At 41.4% G+C, this 15,859-nt stretch overlaps 1 protein-coding gene across 1 annotated transcript; it reads right to left on the bottom strand.

Annotated features, from left to right (window-relative positions):
• Window positions 1-7,380: 7,380 nt before the first annotated feature.
• abhd15a (abhydrolase domain containing 15a) lies at window positions 7,381-14,171 on the bottom strand. The gene is made up of 3 exons (XM_047035903.1): window positions 12,988-14,171; window positions 9,354-9,706; window positions 7,381-9,027 (listed from the first exon to the last, which is right to left on the bottom strand). Exons 1-3 carry the CDS (start codon window positions 13,540-13,542, stop codon window positions 8,385-8,387), a joined length of 1,551 nt encoding a protein of 516 aa, XP_046891859.1. The 5' UTR covers window positions 13,543-14,171; the 3' UTR covers window positions 7,381-8,384.
• Window positions 14,172-15,859: the final 1,688 nt, after the last annotated feature.

Below are 15,859 nucleotides of genomic sequence, written 5' to 3' on the forward strand. Positions count from 1 at the left end.
GTCTTTTGCTGGACTAAACCAGACAGATACGCTCCAGCACTTAATTAATACTGTAGGCCTAATGGTTTAACTTTATTACCGATCACATGATGTTGTGCCCACTGATGTGCCTATCTGTATTAGTGCAAGAAGTTTGCAAAAGGGTCTGTTTGTGAAAAATTGAAGGAATCTCAAAACATGCTAAAGCACACAAAAAGTCAAAAGGTAAAATATTCTTTGGTTGCTAACTGTTAGGTAACATTCTATCCAACATGCCTGTACCTATTATCTGCTTATGAAAAAGTGTGATTTTTGGCAGGTATGTACTGTATGTATGGCAAAACAGTATGTATGCTAATGTTGCTAAGCTAAGTTTTGTTTTTATCAACATTATCCTGTGTGTTAACAAGTTTTTGTGTTGTTCGAGAGGGAGATAAGCTGCTTGGACAACATTGAACACCCCTACATATATAGAGCAAACTTTGACATCAGTCAAATTAATAGTAAAAGGTGTTGATTCAGCTCATCGCAACTACTTTACCATGGTAAAAAAAGACTTTGAATAAGAGTATCTGCTAACTGAATACAAAACTAATACCACAACCATTCCAGATTCAAACATGAATGCAATGCACATGGGTAGGTTCCATAAGGTGAAGCTTGGATGTTGGGTTTCTGCCAGTTTGAATTGTCCGACTCCCAATTACTTTAAGCTAATTTTAGTTAGTGCCACTAATAGCCCAAGAACCAAGGTGCCTCATTGAAGCCATCATTGAACTTAGGTTAAGAACAGCCTATCAAGGAACACCAGCCAGCCAGCCAGCAGACTTTATGGACAGCTTTTTCTTTTCAAAGACCATTTCTCTACAGCCAAGATCATGTCGAACCCGAAAAGTAACTAAACAATCCAGAATGAATGAGCTGTTGGGGAATTATGACTCAACTTGAGAGAAATCCTGTCTTTGTTTGCTTTGCAGAAAACTACAAAAATAGCTTTAAAATGTGTATATTTTTTATTTTTTATGTTGGTGGTGTTCACACTGTCCACTCTCTTGTTCCTGACAGTTTAAGGGTGAGGCAGGGCATTCAGTCTGCGTCACATGGCATCTATAGCATATGAAGTACTGATGACTCATCAGAAGCTTGTTTCCTGCAGCTATAAATAGACAACCATTCACTCAGGAACATAGGGTACTAGTCAGCTGACTGTATATCCAATCTGGCTGTATCACTTCTCTTCTGAAACCTGATGCTTTGTTCATTCTGCAGATTAGATAAGTGTGTGTGTGTGTGTGTGTGTGTGTGTGTGTTGCATGTGAGTGTTGGCATAGGCAAACTCTGGGATGAGAACCAAGATCTGTTGTTCTAGGGATGGACAGTGAACCAGAACCCTGACCATGCATGTCAAAGCCCCCTCTGACAACTACATCATAAGACAAACTGTGACCACCGGGAGAATGACACATTATGCTAACTGCGTAAGGCTTTGATACGATTAAGGGGCCGATAAGAGATTTGATTTTGAATCCCTGTTTTTGCAATCTCTGTTCTTGTCTGTGTATGACTCTGCACCTTTACTCTGCATCTGTAGCCTGGAGGAGAGGACAAAAACAGGATGAGGCGAGGAAAACAAGTGAGAGGGGAGCAGGGAAGGAGGGTAGAGTACCACTGAATGGGAGAGGGAGAGAGAGAGGAAGACAAGAAGGAGAGATGTGGACAAGCGGTCCAATTGGATGGCGATGAGACACAACATCTTTCAGCCAGCAAGATAAACATGGTACTTTGGTATGGGACAGAGATATGCCATGTTGACACACACGCACACACACCCATACACACATACGCATGGCATCTGTCCGTCCAGCTCTGCCTTTTCCAAGGCTTTATTCGGGGAAGACGAACAGAAATGTGAAGGCCCAAGGACAAATAAAGAGGCAGTATATGTCTGCCTAGGTTCAAGGCATCCTTCTCTCTTGCCTCTTCCTCCCCCCTTTGTCTCTTAGTGCCCCATCCCCATTCCCCCCTCACAGACTCCAGCTGGGGCTGCAGTCAGATTCCAGACAGACACCAAGGGCATGACACTGTACCCTCTGTAGATACACCAGGATACCACTGACATGGCAGTCAAAGCTTGCAAAACACTGTGTGTGTGTGTCTGTCTGTTTAGTGATATAGAATATTATATTATATTATTAAACGTGTCAATGTGTGTGTTTGAAAAGGAAAGGAAGAAGAGAGAGAGAGAGAGAGAGAGAGAGAGAGAGAGAGAGAGAGAGAGAGAGAGAGAGAGAGAGAGAGAGAGAGAGAGAGAGAGAGAGAGCTCTCGTAAGAGAATGTGTGCTGGAATACATTTTGAAACCAGCTGGTCATGTGCTGCTTTTCTCTTATGTAACTCAGTGAAACACCAGCACAAGAACAAACGAGGCACAACCCTTACAGCTCCCGAGCCATGTGACGTCTTTGAGGTTAGGATATGTGTGAATGTGTGTGTTTGGTAACTCTTTCGTAAAAGATTTATGTTATTAATGGAGAATGAAGAATAATGAAATAGTATAATATATGTTCTGTGTAAGTGTGCCTAATGTGATCATACACTTAGAGCAACAGTATACACCTGGTGGCTGGTGTCATTCCTGTTGAGAGGGTGCTAACTTGACAGGACTGCTCCAGTTTGGGGAAATGGGGGGGCCTTGTTCTCCCAGGGGCCAACCACCTCGACACCTCTGAAGTATCCTCAGTCAGCAGCCAAGGACTCACAAATCACTATTGCACAAGACCTGGGGAATCGCACAACTAGAAAGAGAGTGAGAGACCCACAGAAAAACTATAACGTGACAACTGCCACAAACTGGAAAAGTGCTATTGTGTAACAAGTTCTTCCTTCCTTTCTCTCTCTCTTTATCTCAAAACCTTCTCCCCTATCACTTGAATAATTGAGTTATTTCAATGAAATATAGTTTCATCTGCTTTCCACGAGGTACATTCTTTAACAATAATTGGACAAATCACTAACATTCCATAAACAGGCCAGAAGACGCCAGCTTGCTAGGCCCTGATGTCGTCACCCTAAGGACAGATTTGCTTGGCTGAAGCGTCAAACACTGTTCAGCCTTGTCCAGACAGTGGTATGGGCAAAGCTACTGTCACATGGGATTAGATCTACTTGTGTCCTGTCTGTTCTCTCTTTTAGCTTAGTGGAGAGGTGAGTATTTAAAACCAAATCTCAGAAACACACACATACACACACACATTCTTTGGGATACACACATGTACAGCAAAAACAAGAAGTCGATGTTACGGGAAATGTGAATGTTAATTAAATGTGTTATTAAATGTTAGTGGATGTAGATATGTCATTCACAAACACACACACACACACACAGTCCTGTGCTTGTCTCAAAAATGTTTTGAGATTCCTTTAGTCTTTCACAAACAGTCCCTTTTGCAAACTTCTTGCACTAATACAGATAGGCACATCAGTGGGCACAACATCATGTGTCTGCTGAGGAATTTGCTGAAGGCTACCTCAAATATTTGCAGCTTGACACAGAGATACTAACACATCACCCTGCCCAATGGGGGTTGGGGGCATGCATCAGGGATGGGGTAGGGAGAGCTGCCTTGGGTAGGTGAAACTACTTTGAGAAAAATTGTTGAGACACCACAGTTTTTCTGTGTTTGCATTTGTTGTTACTTTGCTACTGTATTGTTGACAGGGGCATCCCTTTGGTTTAGCTTGAATAAATCATGTTAAAATCATGTTTTTCTTTATAATAGCCGTCAAAGGGGTGACACTTCCTATTGACACTATCTGAATGCTTTCAAGAAGGCTAATTGATAATGATTCTTGTAATGCCTAAAAAAGCAGCTACATAGCCCGAACATTATGAGCATGAGGGTTAAGCTAACTCATACCCTTAAGTCCATGGAGTGTGTCACCCAAATGTCATCTAAAACGATCTCTTTGACACTGATGCTTAATGGGATACTTAGAAAATGTGCTGAGTAAGAGCCCCCCCCTCCCCCTCCCCCTCCCCAGGGTGTCAAGTTCATAGAATCATGTCAAATATATAACCAACATGTTGTGAGGGTAATCCAATCCCTTACTAGATTTAAATCAATTATCTGACGTGCTATACTCTTAAATTGAAATGTTACATTTGACATGGCTTACAGTTATATCTAGCCTGTCCTCTTTATAAGAATGTGTTTCCCTGTGACTCATCATGAAAAATTCATCTATTTAAACTGGAGCTAAATTTGGCCTCCTTGGCTGTGCTCCTACTTTAAATGAGCTACCTGCTAAATATAAGGGTACTTTCCAAGCCAGAAGCAGACATAGCTGCATCACTGTATCAGTCAGTCTACTGTGGAGGTTTCACACTGGTGTCACAGCAGCACAGACAGACATTGTGTCAGTGCTGCCATCTACTGGTTGATGGGAACCAAAAGAGGTGGTTGCTGTGGCAACCTCTAATGACGCGATAGAATCAAATAGATCCAGTGACATGACCAAGATACACGCATCATTATACAAGTGGGTCACAAAGGTAGAAGGAACTTTCCATAGGCTTGGGCTAATGTACTGTACAGCTGACATCACTGTGTACGTAAGTGCACATGCCCAGATTGGTAGCAAATATGTTTAATGTCCCGCAACACCACAGAAAAGGGTGCATGTAAATGATAGTTTTAGTCAATTGATTTGACATATTTCCTGAATGTTAAGGTTCGTGCTCTTAAAACGTATTTTGTTTGGTTGGCTGGGGAGGCTAGGGGTAAGACAACAGCACAGAAATGACCATGCTGGGATTAAAACTAGTCAGTAGAAGCAGGTGTGTAGAATTCCAGAGAGTAGAGACAGATGTAAAAAACATTAGTCAGCAGAGACAGGGTTCTCAGTCTAACTATGATGATCCTAACACCTGAGTCACGGTCTCACACAAAAACCATTTAGGAAGAATAAAAAAGTGTTTTGCTCGATTACTTGTAGCATGGAGGACTGCTTATTCTTATCCTCATCCATATATGATGTCTTTAACTGCAGAACTCTGGTAGTCAGTCTATGTGGGCTAGGGGGGGGATTAATTTTAAAGATCTTTCTACTTCAAGGTTCCCTTGCATACAGCATCCACAAGATGGTGCCGATTACCTGAAAATCATACCAACAATTCTGTACCTTGTAAGGGCACATGCTGGAGCTTCATTCCTTTGGTGATTATTCATATAGCAATATTGCCTTAGGTCCTGTGGTGGGATAAAATCTTCCACAGTCTGTACAAACATCAATATGAAAACTGTATTTCCCTAATCTGTCTGGTCAGCTTGAACAAGATCTACAAACTAATTTCAAACTAATTAGATATACAATTCAATGTCTCTTTTACTTCAACACAGCTCCACAAATTCTGTGTGGCGTCTAAATTTAATTAAGGTACCAGGTGATCTATAAATGTATTTTAATTAGAGATTATGAGGTTATGAGCACAAGTTAATGAAATATCAATCAAGTTCAAATTAAATTGGACAACGATTGCAGAGAGAAGACATTGAATCTGGAATTAAACAAGTATGCGTAAAAGGTCAAATGCAATCTTAACAACCTAATTGGACTGGAGCTTTCAAAGGTTAGACGTTTATTGTGTGGAAGCTCTGCCTTTTCTTATTGACATTTATTAAAACCAAACCAAAACCCGATAGTCAGGCTGCATCTGGCCTCAGCATTGTGTATGCCACTTTGAGAGGCAAGAATTGTAGCCAACAAAGGTTATGGCCAGTAACCTACAGTATTAGATAAGAACACTGAATATTTACATTGTCCATACATGGTCCAGAGGGGACAAACCATCCCCCAAATCCAGCATCCTGTTGACAGGGGCATTCATTTTTCTATAGCTTTAATCTTATGTGTATTATGGGTATCTGTGTACATACTGAATGTATCGTTTATAATGAGCCATGTACTGTTTAAAATGGTCTTAGAGATATTATTATTGAGGTAATGAATGTTAAAGTCTGTTTTCTTTAGCTCTGATTGTCAAATGGGTTATAATTAATGTTCATGCTTTGAATGCTTTCAATAAGGCTTCCGATCACTGCCTGATAAAGATTCCTGCCTAAAATGTTCAGCTACGTAGCCTCAACATTGTGAGCATGAGGGTTCAGCTAACCCTACCCCTTCAGACAATGCAATGAGACATTGGTACCCAAATACCCCAAAATCTAACCATGATTAGTTGCTTCCTGTATTTCCATCATTTAAAGTGGCAACTAAAATAAAGTGGTCAAATATTATTCTATAGAGATTTGTCATAAGATTGTAGACATTGAAAGTAGTCATGATAGACTGGTATCTGATCAGAGCAAACAAGTTACACTTTAACCAGAAGAGAATGTCAGCAATGCCGATGGGATTACTAACTATTAATATTTCCTTCCGTGATCTCTGTGCCTAAGGGTTTGACATACATCAAGCTGCTGAGGGAACAACCATGTGACGTGTTGAGGGCCTGCCGAATCTGAGACTCCATATGGATTTTCTGTATAATCATTTCTCTTATGTATTGCAAAGCAAGGGCATTTCTAGTGAATTAAATCTTTCAAATATAACAATAACATGGTACTACAGCACAGTAAAGTGAGGTTCTACTGAATCCTTGTTTCCAAGCTAAAGGCCAGGGGTGAATTTAGTGGTTTTAGGTTTTAACTGAAACTGGCCCCACACCACTAAGAGGTCTGGTATGAAGTCTAAGAGCCGTATTCACCCTGAATATTAGTTTTTCTCCACTACAGGTTCCAAATTTGACAAAAATGTTGATAGGTGAGTATTGGCCACTTGAAACATCACCCCCAAAAAGTCTATACCTTTTAAAGGTTGTACTGATCTCTTCCTGTGTCCTCTCCGTCTTGTTTAATTTAGAAAAGTATATGCTCAAATCCAAAATATTATTTTCATTAATAAATTACTTAGCATAGCTTTGACAGTCCCCAAATTATTACTGTATGTTGCAGTTAAAAATGTTTCTGTGGAGTAAAATGTGACTAAACAAGTATTCAAAATGGAGAAGCAAGAAGTCATTCTTACTGCAGTACAGAGTTGTCTGAATGGATTAGAATCTGTGGGGATTTGTGGTGGATGCTTCGTTACATCACCATACACACATATACACACACATACACACACAAACATACAAAAACTCACATGCGACACACGTACAGAAACATACAAACACACACAGACGCAGTGTGTCATTGCCCTGGGCCAAGAGCTATTTTAGGGTCTTTGGAAACAGTCACCCTGTCTTTTACTACATTGTAACATCACTGTGGTAGACATAATTCATATTAAATTAATCAGAAATTGTTAATTTCAAGAGTGTTAAGTTATTCCTTGTAAACAACTAATGATTTATCCTTTTTAATGCATTGATACATTAACCAATTACATACATTAACACATTTAAGGAGCATATGTGTAGAAAATATTATGAAATAACCTTTTCAAAATGGTGCCTAGTGAAACACCCTTTTCCCAATCCCTGCTACAGTTTCAATTACAAGACAGGGAAATCTGGAGACAGTTTAGTGGGACATGGTACATTTTTACACACATTGTCTTATGATGATGAGGATTGCACACTCATGGTACAATATTCCAACATCACATTGTAGACATGCTGAATTTCTCATTTGGGATGTTCATTAAGTATTAACACTGTACCACTGCAACACTACATTAACTTTTCAACCAGACTTGATGTTTTGAATTCTTCAAGGCTGTCAACCATATAGGCTTGATGTTAAGGAATTGGGATATTAAGAATCACATTAAACATGCTTCTCAAATAAGAATCCAGATTCCAGCTCCTTTACTTTATGTTCCAGAAATTCAGTTCTGCTCAGCATTTGGTCATGTGTATTGTAGATGAAAGTGACTGGTTAGGTAAAGGTAAACATTCAAAAAGGTTTTGTGTTGGTCTCAGTCTCTGAGCCTGCTTTCTACAATAAAGGACAGTGCAGGAGAATGTTCTGGATCACTGAGCATCACTTGCGTCTACTGCCAAGGTATCCAGAACCATGGCTCACCATTGAAGAGCTAGGTATTCAAGGAGACAGGTTTACGCAAAGTCCCTTTCATCACCCCGGCTGTTGCCAGGTGTCCTTTTCATCCATGTCTTTACTGCAGCCATTACCCATCAAAAATAAACTAGCCACAACCTTGGTGAATTGTTACACTTTTGAATTGAGTATCCCTTCATGGTGAATTGTTACACTTTTGAATTGAGTATCACAATACAAAACACTTTAAAAGCAGTAAACGTACACAGTCTATAATCACAACGTTCTTGTTCTTTTTATTGTTTGTTTTTATCAGTTTGTCGTCCACTTGTCACCCCAAGCGGTGCTCACCGTGTGTAGGACCTCTGCCAGTTATAGATGGCATGGATGTTATGTGAGCAGGCAGGTAGTCGTTTACAGGTGCTGACGCTGCGATGACGGAAGGCCCTCCCAGCACCCACACCCCCCAGGCCCCTCCTCCTTGCCGCTTGCTGTTTGGCCCGCTCCTCTGCTGCAAAGAAGTCTGTGGTCGCTCGGAAAAACTCTAGGAGACCCCGGTGGCTCCAGCTGGTCCCAGGGGTCCCTATCCCACCACCCAGTCCACAGGCTCCACTTCCTTGCTGGGTGGAGAAGCCGCAATGGCCCCCTTGGCCAGTCAGGAGCAGGAAGAAGTGAGGGTTGCTCTCGAAAAGTTCCACGGGTATGGTGGACTGAGGGTCTCCCCTGATGGGATCATCCTGGGCACAGATACTCAGAACTGGGATGGCCACTTCGTCTACATCCCTTAATGGTTCGTTGTGCTCCCAGTATACCTCCCACACTGTGTTAGTGTTATTGGTGCTGCCACCTGTAGGTGTGGAGGATGATATTGCAGATGCTGGTGCAACTTTAGGACTAGACTGGCAGAAGAGAACCTCTTCAAGAACACGTAAAGAACAGCTGGAGAATAGGGTATCTGTGTGTATGGTCTCACCCAGTATTGTCCGGTACCTAAGTATGTAATCAGAGGAATCATAAGAAAAACAAAAATCAGTTTCTCAAGAGTTACATGGCTCTCATATTCTTTGTTAGTATTGATTTGAAAAACCTGTCTCAGGTCACGATGGACCCAATGATCAATAAGACTACTGTGTACAGACCACCGGCAGCCATGGATACATGATTGTATTTTAATCGGTTTGTACTCTGAAAATGTGACAGTGGTAGACATGTCATTTCTCTATCTCGTTATTTTTCCAATCACACTCTAAATCGGCTTATTTTAACCCCAGCTTGCTCTATTTGTTCTGTCACAAACTTTCTTCAATTTCCCTCACCTGCTAAGACACATCTTCTGGTATAGCACGACAGCCCACTGCAGTGGCCACCACGGCCCGTTCTCAAACCAGGCCTGGCACCGGAACACAGGAGAGAGGCAAGCAGCAGCCGTCATGTAGCTCGATGAACCACACTCTCCCAAATAGGACAGCAGCAGGCCAGACCCAGTACTCTCACTCACAGCATACAGACGCCCGGCTGGCTGGCGGTGGCGGATGTAACGCACCGCCTCGCGGAGGTCAGCGGGGTCACCAAATTGCTGCAGCTTGAGGGTGGTGAGCGGAGTGTTGTTGTGGCTTCGGCGGTTGAAGACTACAGGGAGGTAGCCATGGGAAAGAGCCGCTTCACACAACTACAGGGAGCAGGATGGAACACAAAAGCAAAAGAATCAAGTCCGGTAAAGGTCTAGTAGCATATCATGCTATACAACAAACAATTAAGCTTCTGACCTGTTCCACCAGACATTTTTTTTAAGGAAATGTGTTTGCCAGTCAGGTGCATTTGTGAGACTAAGTGGTACCCATCTGAGTTGGCACAGTAGGGTTTAGACATGGCCCGCCAATATATATTGTACACAGTGCATTTTGTCACTAATCCCAAATCTTTCCAAGGGCATCAAAAGTGCCCTGCTGAGTCTGATTACACTTAATAACTTATCACTATTTGTTGGCACTGAGGTAAACAGTGCCTTGTTCTGCCCAAGCTCTTCTGAAAGGCACAATCTGCTGTTAAATCCCAGGGAGAACGGTGTTTCACCGCATTAAAAATTTACAGAGATGAGAAATCTGCAGTTGGACTGATAGATGCAGACTAGAGAACCAGTTCTATGTGAAAATAATTTCCTGGAAGTCTTAAGAAAGGCCTGGGAAATGTTGTACTACAAGGTGCTTTGATAGTTTTATATTCATATATTTATTGGATCATTTGTTCCCTCAATTTTTGTGTAACAATAATTGTTCATGTTTATAAACATGCAGCTCTACAGGGCGGTGTGTTATTTGGGTACTGAATATTGGAAGGGAGTGATTAGAACACTCCCGTAGTTTTCCCTGAGGTTGTGTCGAGGCTATGAGGAATTCCTTTCACTGGGAGGAGGGATGCGGAAGAACACGTTGACACACACACAGTCACATTCCGCACACACACGCACGACAGACCCCAACAAATCTTACCCAGCCACCATATACAAAGACTGTGACCATGGCCAGAAATCTGAGCCTGAACAGACATCGATACATCAAGGAAATGTAACAAGTACATGCCTCATCACATTTATATTACTTTGTATTGTCATTGTGCATCATCACACAAGAAGGGCCTCATTGGTGTGGAATACTGTTTAGTGCTAATAAACTACCCTCTGGGATATTGCTTAGTATCTGACAAGGACAGGACCGAGCTAGAGTGTTAACTTGGGGTTTTAGCAGTTTATATTTTTGGCAACAAAGGTCACTTCTTTATTTGAGTAGCATATTATAACTGTCAATGGTAAATATGTATTCTGCGACACATACTGTAGCCCAGGTTATTTTTCCAAATGAATTTCTTCACATGACAATTTGCTTTAACTGAAGTGAAGACATTTGTTCAGAATACCTAGTCCTATACAAAACTGTTCCTACTGTCAGGGTTTCTTCCACGAAAGACTTGCACTGTTTAATAGTTGTAATGCTGGTGTCTGGACATCATCATACTGTAAAATTCACACTCAGGTAGGAGATCACCTTTGCCACCGTGGATTACCCTAAAGAGACTACATGGTTTTCGACTACATCTCATTTCAAAATGTTTCCTGTGTCCTTGCATCTGCCCTCAATAGTCTGTGTATTAATCTTTTTTAATATGAAAAAAATACAAAAAACAGTTGTCTGGTTTAATACCGTTTTTAGAGATACATGTAAAAGAGGGATACAAGTGAAAGGTAATTTCTTTATGAAATGCAGCCTTAAGTCTGAGTCAGGTCAGACCAGTTAGGTCAGAGACTTACCACTAGCTACCAAGAAAAATGCCCTGAAAAAAAAAAAAAAAAAGAAGAAGGAAATTACACGGGTGTAAAAAAAAAACTGCACCACATCCATCACACAGGGATAGATAAGACTGGAGCTCAGCACAAAAAATACCATTCAAGTTTCCAGACACTTTTATGGCCGTTACTGTCCTTCTTACACTATGTTCTAAGGGGGATGACATATTACTATGTCATAGACTGTGATATTACCTACCAGGGCTATACATAGTACCGTGCACTAGTTTAATGTGTGTGTGTGGGGGGATAATAGAATTTACAGCAGAATATACTGGAGGTCGGTCACCTGAAAGTGCGATCCATTAGGCTTGGTGACATTTTGTCTGACCTGTGTTTGTAATGTTCGGGTAAAAGCTCGGTCACATTCCCACCTAAAGCGGATCATCACAATAGTTTACTTGGTAATGCATTATGTTAATGAATGACTGGATAAGCTGTACTTCCAGTCTGACATGGATATGTTCCATTTCATTTTACTGCACACATTTTTCTTAGATATTATCTTAGCCCTAATGGTTTTGTATGTGTATATAATGGCAAAATGTTTGACATGTATGGTAATTATGATGCACTACTGGAAAAACACTGCTTCATCAAGAGCAGTAATGTTGGTTCATATCAGTGAAGCAGTGATTGACTCCAAAAGCTCCTTAATGACAAGGATTCAAAAGTGTTTTAACATTACAAACCAATGTGTCGAATGAAGGAAGTCTAAATATAAGATGGAGTAAAAATCTCCATTCACAACATATGATGAGGCAACATTTACAAGTGTTGCAAAGTCTGCCTTTTGCACCAGGAAAATCTGTTTTTATGCGTGATAGAGCAACTCTTCTAGAAAAATACCTTCTGGTATGCTTGAACTGTGTGCACGTCCATAATTTCTGAGATACTGACTAAGAGCAAGAGAAGGAGGAGCAGGCAAGGATCATGGAGAGGGGGTGCTTACTGACTGCTTCCACACTTTGAAAAGACATGAATAGAGTATTTTTGCTCTCTCGCCGTCTCTCCTTTCCATACACAAAGGACAAAAAGACTCACACTGGCACAGCTGGTGAGTATAACTTCACAGTAACAGACTCTTAATTGGTGAACCACCTCACAGCACCAAGCACACAGAAGCACAGCAAACAAACAATCATCACACATGCATACAATCTTGGATGTGACCATGAAACCACAACAAGACACATCTGACAGAATATCCAGCCATCTTCCTTGATCTCATTTCTCCTTGCATACTATAAGTTAGATCTGAACACAAGTCATGTCTGAAAATAAATGTTAGGTAGCCTACTGTTTCTGTACCTTACCTGTCATTATTTTAGCAAGAGTCTTGTCAAGTCATAAAGGTTGTTGAATCTACATGTCTAGTCAGCATTTCATCACAAGAAAACATTTATTCATTTTTCTTTACTTCCAAGTAGCAAACTAAGTGCATAAACCCAAGTCTACAAACCCCTGTTTGTACTCCACATATTGCAGAAGTTTCTCAAAACTGAGAGGTTTTGAGAAAGTGAAAAAGGCTTGTGATGGAGAGGCAATCAAAAAAGATGTTGATGTTTGTCATAACGTGCTCCGAGTCAAACGTGTTTTCAATTAATTACCTTTAGAACATTTAGAGTGATTTTTCCAAATGAATTGGGGATGATGAGCAGAATAGGACTCGTGGAATTGGTGGAGGTTCTCCTTCGTTTGTGGTGCGACGCACCCGCCACCGACACTGCCCAGTCCAACGCTACGAGTCCATCGTCGCTGAGCTGCAAGTGGTCCCGCACGAAGTAGACTGGGCTTGCATACGGCCAGCACGCGCCATAAATGCTCTGGAGAAATGCATTTGCTTGCCAAGTCCATCCTGTGCATGGCGTGAAATTGCTGAAAGTCCTGCAATGTTTGAGGAGATAGTTGGCGAGCGCGGAGGGCTTGCAAATGAGCGCGACTGTGGGGACTTTCTCACCTGCCCCGGCAGCGACAGATTGGGCACCTTCGTTTACACGATCGGAGACAAGTCTCTCCGACACCTTGTCCTTTGTTTGCCGCCGTGAAATTCCGAGCCCTCGGAGTAGTGCATCAGGTTGGCTCTCGGTACCAAAGTATTTCAAGCCTGGCCAAATAGTGGCAACCAGGACCACGATGCAAAGAGCCACGAGCCATTCCAGCATTTGCACGCCTTGAAGGACAAGAAACTGTGACAGTGGACCTCCAAATCCTTTATCCACAAATACCTTACACAGTTCCTTAAAAAAGAACGTCTAAAAGAAAGTCTCCATACAAAGGCAACTGAGAAACATCTTCGGCTACAGTCCAATCAAAATAGCTTGCGCGTAACCATATGCTTGATTTCCGTAGGGAACGAGAATGCGCACCCCTTTTTCAAGTTTTGGTGACAAAAGGCTACATCGAGCTTCTACTGATCCGAGATAACCCCCATATGATTTACGGACACCTTATTGATTACAAAAAATTAAGCCAACTGTGTTTGTCATATATTTTTTTAAACCGGATAGAAAAAGAATGCCCTCACCAGAGTTACCTCGTTGATTAATGTGAGACAGCGAGACAAGTCGACCAGAATCCGGATACAAGCAGGCTATCCTGCTAGTTGCACGCCTTTGATTTTACAAACAATATTCGTCAACGTCAATTAGTAATTGATCCTGTGCAGCTCTGTCCGTGCTGAATCCCAACAGTTGTGGGCTGGAGGGAGGTCAGATTGCGTTCTTTTATTTGTCTTCCAAAGCGCAAGGCACACGGGCGCCTCCCATACCCCCAACACCTAAGAGAGTCAATGCGATGTCGTCTCCTCCCTTATCGTCTTACATCAAGAATGTATTTTTGTTTCTTTGTGAAATGCGATAGCTAGCTTGTCCCTACATTCTTGAAGAATATGCAGTTAAGACTAGCATGCAGTAAAATATAACGACGCCTGATTGTACAACGCTGATTCCAAAATACTCCAATATAGGCCTATTTAGAAACCAGTGAAAGGACGCAGCAGGTAATTATCCTGACAGTAGCCCAACACTTACATGCAGATGAGATACAACTACTACAAACTTACCAATACAGTATTTGAGGCAATGTATTGTTAAGTGTCTGAAGTCAACCGTATGGGCATAAGAGCAATACTTCGTGGTGTAATTGTATTCATAAGTGTCCTAAATTGCCCTGAAGGCAGTCTCTGATTGATGCCGTTAAGTATATGATCGCAAGTAAATTGCTGTGGGCCATAAAATTGGACATTTGGAAGAAAGGTATAATAAAGTTGTCAATCTTGCATAGAAAAGAAAACCAGCTGCATTTCTGCCATCACAGTAACATGGCAAATATAGCAGACCTATATCTATGATGTTGTCTGAATGTACAGCTGTGGCCAAAAGTATTGGCAGTGACACATTGTGTTTTGCAAAGGTAGCTGGTTCAGTATTTGTGGTTTATTCTTTCACGTGTTTCTATGGAATACTGGAAAACAAAAATAGACATTTCATAGGTTTTGAAAGCTTTTATATTCTAAATCCTTCAATATGCAAATAGTCCCCTCTTTTTACAGCAATCAATCTGCTCTTAAAATCCAATCAGCATGATAGTGATTTCAATGAAGCTTTTATTTAAAATCCCTCTGATCACACTGCACAATAATTGAGTAACAATGGGAATCAACGCCACAACAGCTGAAGCAGCAAACTTTGCAAACACAAAACTTATGTCACTGCCAATACTTTTGGCCACAACTGTACACTAGTGGAAAGGCAGCAGACATTGTCCCTGTGCAAGACTACCCCTTTGGATTCATCAGTTCATCCAAGCATTTTTACATTGAGACAAAAACAAATAATAATTAGTTTTCTCAAGCAGGATCCAACCCTAAAATAATGGTAGTGAAGGATCAGTGCTGGGTGAGTCATTGAAAACCAAGCCCAAATGGAAACAGACAGGAGGAGCAGAACATTGTGTTTGTCCCCTTCGCAGGAACCCGCCCCTTCCTGTGGGTAAGCGAGAGGAAGATAAATGTCACAATTCTAAATGCCTTGATGATTAGAAGGGAATAAAAAAGACAGATTGGCTGGATCAATCAATCCTTGACATCTCTGATGTCATTCACACAACAGGATACTTTATGAGTGTGTTTGAGAGCTGGGTAGGAGAATGGACATATTCAGCATTGACTCTTTAAAAAGAAAGCTGTGTGTTTGTGTGTGGTAACAGTGCACAACAGTTTCTGCGACTCCCTTGAGAACTATAGTCATTGATGTTTATAGAACTCCTCCACCTCGTCCCACCAAGTCCCCTGATGTTACTCTAGGGTGCTCAAAGTGTTGTTTGTGTTAGATAATAACATCAGTACATGACTTGAATCCAAAATAGTGTGTGTATGCATGTGTGTGTGTGCTTTTCCAAGCGTGTAGACCTTCAGTTGAGATCATCTGACGGTGGCTATTGTTCTGTGAGTATTATGAACAAGATGTGAACAGACTATGT

This window comes from Hypomesus transpacificus, chromosome 15, assembly GCF_021917145.1.
Source record: "Hypomesus transpacificus isolate Combined female chromosome 15, fHypTra1, whole genome shotgun sequence".
NCBI lineage: Eukaryota > Metazoa > Chordata > Actinopteri > Osmeriformes > Osmeridae > Hypomesus > Hypomesus transpacificus.

Excerpts from the sequence above, each read along its gene's own strand:
- abhd15a (XM_047035903.1), bottom strand. The coding sequence starts at position 13,542 with ATGCTGGAATGGCTCGTGGCTCTTTGCATCGTGGTCCTGGTTGCCACT. Across the intron at positions 9,707-12,987 it reads TCACTCTAAATGTTCTAAAG|TTGTGTGAAGCGGCTCTTTC; the intron begins GTAATTAATTGA and ends TGCTCCCTGTAG. Across the intron at positions 9,028-9,353 it reads CAGAAGATGTGTCTTAGCAG|GTACCGGACAATACTGGGTG; the intron begins GTGAGGGAAATT and ends TTACATACTTAG.